The sequence below is a fragment of the Pipistrellus kuhlii genome, unplaced genomic scaffold (assembly GCF_014108245.1).
Source record: "Pipistrellus kuhlii isolate mPipKuh1 unplaced genomic scaffold, mPipKuh1.p scaffold_m20_p_6, whole genome shotgun sequence".
Taxonomy (NCBI): domain Eukaryota; kingdom Metazoa; phylum Chordata; class Mammalia; order Chiroptera; family Vespertilionidae; genus Pipistrellus; species Pipistrellus kuhlii.
The window spans coordinates 53,524-60,000 of NW_023425562.1; the positions used below are offsets into that span (position 1 = coordinate 53,524).

At 49.9% G+C, this 6,477-nt stretch overlaps 1 protein-coding gene across 2 annotated transcripts in view; it reads left to right on the forward strand.

The window, feature by feature from the left end:
• The first annotated feature begins 862 nt into the window (after positions 1–862).
• Positions 863–6,477, forward strand: part of LAMA3 (laminin subunit alpha 3) — a 133,522-nt gene continuing 127,907 nt past the window's right edge. For both annotated transcript variants that reach the window (XM_045574212.1, XM_036418463.1), the window contains exon 1: positions 863–1,159. In XM_045574212.1, the coding sequence (XP_045430168.1) occupies positions 878–1,159 (282 nt within the window). In that variant the 5' untranslated portion in view covers positions 863–877. The remainder of the gene's footprint in view (positions 1,160–6,477) is intronic.

Consider the following 6,477-nt stretch of genomic DNA (forward strand, 5'->3'; position numbering starts at 1 on the left):
GGGGCTGCAGGGCCCCGGATGTCGGATGTTGGCGACCAGGGGGCTGTGAGGCTTCGAATGTAGGATGTCGGTGACCACGTGGCTGTGGGGCCTCGGCCGTTGGTGACCACGTGGTTCGGGGCCCCGGATGTCGCATGTAGGTGATCCACATAGCTGTGGGGCCTCGGATGTTGGTGACTATGTGGCTGCAGGGCCCCGGATGTCGGCCCAGCCCCAAACGCACTCGGTGACCACGTGGCTGTGGGGCCCCAGATGACGGTGACCACGTGGCTGTGGGGTCTCGGACGTTGGTGACCACGTGGCTGTGGGGCCCGGATGTTCGTGACCAAGTGGCTGTGAGGCCTCGAATGTCGGATGTCGGTGACCACGTGGCTGTGGGGCCCGGATGTTGGGATGGCGGTGACGACGGTGTTTGAGGGTCACGGACTTCTGTCAGCGGAGGCCGGTCTGGGACCCGACTCCTGTGGTGAGATTGTGCACGAGGCCCCTCCTCTGCTGCCACCCAGGTAGGTCCCGGCGCCGCCGCCTTCTCCTCCTCCCCCTCCCCCTCCTCCCCCTTCCCCACCCCCGGGTGCGGGGCTCCGGGCCGCGGGGCCGCGGGGCCGCCGGTGCCCAGGGCGAAGGCAGGGCTGCCTGCTCTGCCCGCGGGAGGAGGGAGCGGTCCGCCCGCCGAGGAGCCGCCAGGGAGCCGGCCGGGCACGCCCCACCCTCCGCCCGCCCGCCCGCCCGCGAGGTCGCTGCGCCCCGCGCTCCAAGGCGAAGGCGCGGCAGTTCCTGGTCCGCAGGGCCCGCTCCGCCGCCGCCGCACCCGGAGGAGCCGCCCGCCGCTCCCCACCGAGCCCCTCGCGGCGCCCAGGGCCAGGCCGTGCGCCGCGGGATGGCTGCGGGGGCGCGGGCTCCGGGCCGGGTCCCGCCGCCGGTCCGGCTGCTGCTGCTGCTGCTGCCCGCCCTGCGCGCCTCCGCCGCGGAGCCCCCGGGCCCCGAGCCCCCGGCGCCGCGCAGCCTGCACCCGCCCTACTTCAACCTGGCGGGGGCGGCGCGCATCTGGGCCACCGCCACCTGCGGGGAGCCGGAGCCGGGGGGCGCGCGGCCGCGGCCCGAGCTCTACTGCAAGCTGGTGGGGGGGCCCACCGCCCCGGGCCGGGGCCACCCCATCCAGGTGAGGCGGGCGGGCGCGCTGTCCCGCCGGGGGTCCCCGGGAGCTCGCCCGGGCCCGCGCGGCCAGGCGGGGTGGGACGGCGCGGGCTGACGCTCCCCGGCTCGGCGAGCACCCAGGGGTGCGGGCGTGCGGTCCAGTCTGCCCCGGTCCGCCCGCCCCCAGGCAGCTCGCGGCCAGGCCCGAGTCCCCCAGCGCATCCCCTTCAAAGCGCTTCAAACCCCCTTTCGAGGAGAAGGGGCTTCGGAGTGAATGTTAAGACAGAAAGTTGGGGTCCTATCAGTCGTTCCTCCGAGGAGAGCGGGTCACTCTCCCGGGTCAAACAGGGCTTAACGAGGACGCACAGGGCGCCCATCCCGGGGACGCAGGTGTGACCGATGGAGCTGGCCGTGCTCAGCAGCGCCTGGACGTGGTCAGGTCCGTCCACGGAGCCTCCTGGCAGCGCGGGGGCTGGGTCAGGGGCGGGGTGGGGGGTGCTGGGTCAAGGGCGGTGGGAGCTGAGTCAGGGGCAGGGGTGGGGGGGAATGGAGGGAGCTGGGTCAGGGGCGCAGGCTCAGAAACGCCCCTGTCCTGATCCCAGAGCCACTCACACTGACCGAAACCAGGAGCAGGAGCAGGGACGTGGAGTAATTTGGGGCTTGTGTCCCAAAGCGAACCATGTCACTGAGAGTGGTAGGAATTTTTGACGGAGCACATGTATACATGACAAGCTGTTGAACATGCAGTACATGCTTGTTTGTAAATTATATGCATGTATTACTTTACTGTGTATTATGTGTCCTTAAAACACTTAGAAATAGAAATTTAAAAGAAAAAGAATGAGGACGAAAATGCTTCTTATTTTATTGATTCAAAGGTCAAAATAATTTTGCTTTCTTTAAATTTTTGTGGTTGTGTACACCTATTTATACATATACAAACATACAAAAGTCATCATAGATGTAATGATTTTTGAACAAGTTTAGATGAGCATTTATGATACGATTCAAAGTTGTTTTATTTTAATACTTGACTTCAATTGTCACCTCTGAAAAGATACTGGAAAAATATGTAGATTCAAATGGAAGAACTGAATTGACCGAGCTCCAGAACCAACTCCATGACTTAGGAAGTCCCATGCCCAATGAGAACGGGGAGTCCCTGGTCAAAATCATTAAGGATTTCGAGGTGGTGACAGAGAGCAAGGAAGTAAGCGGAAGGACTTTATTTTTATTTTATTTTAAAAAATATATATTTTATTGATTTTTCACAGAGAGGAAGAGAGAGGGATAGACCGTTAGAAACATCGATGAGAGAGAATCATCAACCAGCTGCCTCTTGCACACCCCCTACTGGGGATGTGCCCGAAACCAAGGTACATGCCCTTGACCAGAATCGAACCTGGGACCTTTCAGTCCACAGGCCGACGCTCTATCCACTGAGCCAAACCAGTCCTGGCGAGCGGGAGGACTTTTAAAGCGGGGCCCTGTGTGGCTGCCCACGCCTCAGGCTGCCTGAGCACGCTACATCCTGGTACTCATAGTTCGGCCCCATCCTTCAATTATCTTAAAATGTTGTAAAGGAGAAACATGCCAGAAAATGCCCGCTTTTCAAGAAAGGTGTTGTGTTTTAATGTTTCAAACAATAGATTTGAAATGCATTGCAGGTCCTCTTTTAGAAAAATAAGACTATGTTAAAATTTTCTGTTTCCCTGTTTTCAAAATGTGCAGCTATGGGAATTTTTAGAGCAACGGTTCCGTGCTTTTGTAACAAAAACAAATGAAGTATTTCCAAACATCTATTTTTCAAAGCTGCTCTTTCCAAGGCATGCATTTCCCCTTCTTTCTGTCATTGCAAATGGGGTTTACTGACCCTGTAGCACGTCCTTCGTGGCTGATGTCTGGTGCTGGCCTTGGCTTTTCACATAATTGCTGATCAAATTGTGATGTGCTTCCCGGTGCTTCTCCTTATTGATTTGATATTTATTTTAATGAACTTTATTGTTGATAGTTTTATAGATATCTCCTCTTTTCCCCTCCTTTACCTCATCCTCCCAGCCCCCACCCCTCACCCCCACTCCCCAGATCTTCACTACCCTATTGCCCATGCCCATGGGCTAAGCCTGTAACTATAAGTTCTTGGGTTTATCTCTTCTCTTCCCCCAATCCCACATCGAGGTGTGTCAGTCTGGTCCATGCCTCCCTGCTTCGGGTCTTATTTTATTGGTCGATTCATTCCACTCATTAGATTCCACAAATAAGTGAGACCGTGTGATATTTGTCTTTCTCTGACTGGCTTATTTCACTTAGCACAATATTTTCCAGGTCCATCTGTGCTGTCCCAAAGATCCCTCTTTTTTTTTTTTTAGTATTCCTTGTGTAAATGTCCCCCCGCCCTTTTATCCACTCTCTGCTGATGGGCACTTGGGCTGTTTTCAAATCTTAACTATTGTAAATAATGCTGCTATGAACATAGGGGTGCATACATTCATTCTGATTGGAGTTTTAAGCTTTTTAGGATATACTCCCAGAGGTGGGATCTCTGAGTCAAATGGAAGTTCCATTTTTAATTATTTGAGGAAACTCCACACTGTTTTCCAGTGACTGCACCAGTCTGCATTCCCACCAGCAGTGCACTAGAGTCTCTTTTCTCCACATCCTCGCCAGCACTTGTCGTTTGTTGATTTTTTGATGATAGTCATTCTGACAGGTGTGAGGTGGTATTTCATCGTGGTTTTAAAATGCATCTTTGATGATCAGTGACTTTGAGCATGTTTTTATATGTAAATTAGCATCTCCTCTTTGGAGAAATGTCTTTTCAGGTCTTCTGCCCATTTTTTAAATTGGATTGTTGGCTTCCCTTTGTTGAGTTGTATGAGTATATACTTTGGTTGTTAACCACTTGTCAGGTGTATCATTGGTAAATATGTTCTCCCATGCAGTGGGTTCTATTTTCATTTTGATGGTGGTTTCTTTTGCTGTGCAGAAGCCTTTTATTTTGATGTAGTCCCATTTGTTTATTTTCTCCTTAGTTTCTTTTGCTTTAGGAGATGTGTCCATAAAATATTGCTACATGAGATGTATGAGATTTATTGCATACTAGAGGCCCGGTGCATGAAATTCGTGCATGGGTGGGTCCCTTAGCCTGGCTGAAACCTGGCAGTCCGACATTCCCCTGGGGGATGTAGCAGAGCTGAAATGGTAGGTAGCCTGGGAGGAGCCCCAGCCGGGCCTGGCACAGCTCCATTGCCGCTCATCCCGGCCCACTGCACCTGCCATTCCCGATGCTGCAGCTGCTCTTGGCAGCCATGAGCCTGACTTCTGGCTGAGCAGCACTCCTGCTGTGGGAGCACACTACCACCAGGGACAGCTCCTCTGTTGAGCGTCTGCGCCCTGGTGGTCAGTGCATGTCATAGCGACTGGTTGTTCTGGTCAGTTGTAACAGTCGTGTAGGCCTTTTATCCATTTTGAGTTTATCTTGCATATGGTGTAAGTTGGTCTAGTTTCATCTGTTTGCATGTGCCAGTCTAGTTTTCCCAGCACCATTTGTTGAAGAGACTGTCTACTCCATTGTGTTTCTTGCCTTTTTGTCAAACATTAACACACTAGAGGTCCGGTGCATGAATTCGTGCACATGTGGGGTCTGGCCAGCCCAGCCCCAACGGGTGGATCGGAGCCAGGCCTTTCAGGAGAAGGAGATAGTGGGAGGTTGGCCGGTCACCCCTACCCCCGATTGGTTTGGAGGGGGGTGATCAGGGGTGGAGCTAGCTAGGGAGAGGGGCTGTGGGCAGTGGGCCAGCTGGCCCTGATCAGGGTGGAGGGGTGATCAGGGGTGGGAGAGGCTTTTCAGGGGAGGGGTCTACCAGGGGGAGGGGCTGTGGGAAGTTAGCTGCCAGCCCCACCCTGGATCAGGCCAGTTCGCTGGCTATCGTGGGCATCATAGCGACCAGTATTTCTGGTTGTTTCGGCATTCCTGTCATTGGCTTTTTATAAATAGAGATTGTGGACCAGTAGTTCTATTGTTAGTTTTACCTGGTGGCCAGATAAGTTTCTATTGAACGAGTACAAAAAATGTTTTACATAAATGTTAAAGGCAAGTTTTAAAATTAAATACCCACTCATTTTGAAGTTATTTGTTGCATGTTCTTACAAGCTAATATCTTTTTAAAGTATGATACTTTGTAAAACACTGTGTAATATGAAGGGAGAATTCTCTTGTTCCATCCACAATGTGTTCATTGAGGGTAACGGTGTGGGTCAATTTCTGGAGTCTCTGTTCTAATCCGTTGGTTTATATGCCTGTTCCTGTGCAAGTACCAGGCTGTTTTGGTTACAATGGCTTTGTAGTATAGTTTGATATCTGGTGTTGTTATCCCTCCTACTTCATTCTTCTTTCCCAAGATTGCTGCAGCTATTCAGGGTCGCTTATGGTTCCACACACATTTCTGAAGTATTTGTTCTAGCTCTGTGAAATATACCTTTGGTATTTTAATAGGGATTGCATTGAATCTATAGATTGCTTTGGTTAGTATAAACATTTTAATGATGTTAATTCCTCCAATCCATGAACATGGTATATGTTTGGTCCATTTGTTTATATCTTTCTCTATTTCTTTTTTTCAGTGTCCTATAGTTTTCCAAGTACATGTCTTTTTTCCTTCTTGGTTAAGTTTATTCCTGTCTTTTTTCCTTCTTGGTTAAGTTTATGCTTAGGTATCATTTTGTTGTTGTTACAATGGTAAATGGGATTGCTTTTTTAGTTTCTCTTCTTTTTTTTTTAAACTATTTTTTTTCAATATGTAAACTAAATCTATTACCAGGCTATAGATACAAAATAATTAACCATCTATATACAATAAATATTAATAGTTTAAGAAAAACGATTTTAAATATAATAATGGGACTGCAGGAGGTTGGCTCCAAGGGCGTGTCCGGCCCATCTTGTCCAGTCTCTCCCTGCTGACCAACTTCTAATTAATTTCCTTTCAATTTGCATAAATCCATGCACAGGGCACTAGTTTATTATATTTAAAATATTTTTTTTCTTGAAATATTAATGTTTATTGCATGTAACATGTTTAAAATCATTTTCTTGAAACATTAGAGAAACTATTTCCTCAAAAATTAAAAATAGTTTCTCTTTCTGAGAGTTTATTATTGATATATAAAAAATGCCATTGATTTCTGGATGTTGATTTTGTATCCTGCTACCTTGCCAAATTCATTTAAGTCTAGTAGTGTCCCAGTGGAGTTTTTAGGCTTTTCTATGAACCATCATGTCATCTGCAAATAATGACAGTTTTACTTCCTCCTTTCCAATTTGGATGCCTTTTAGCTCTCCTT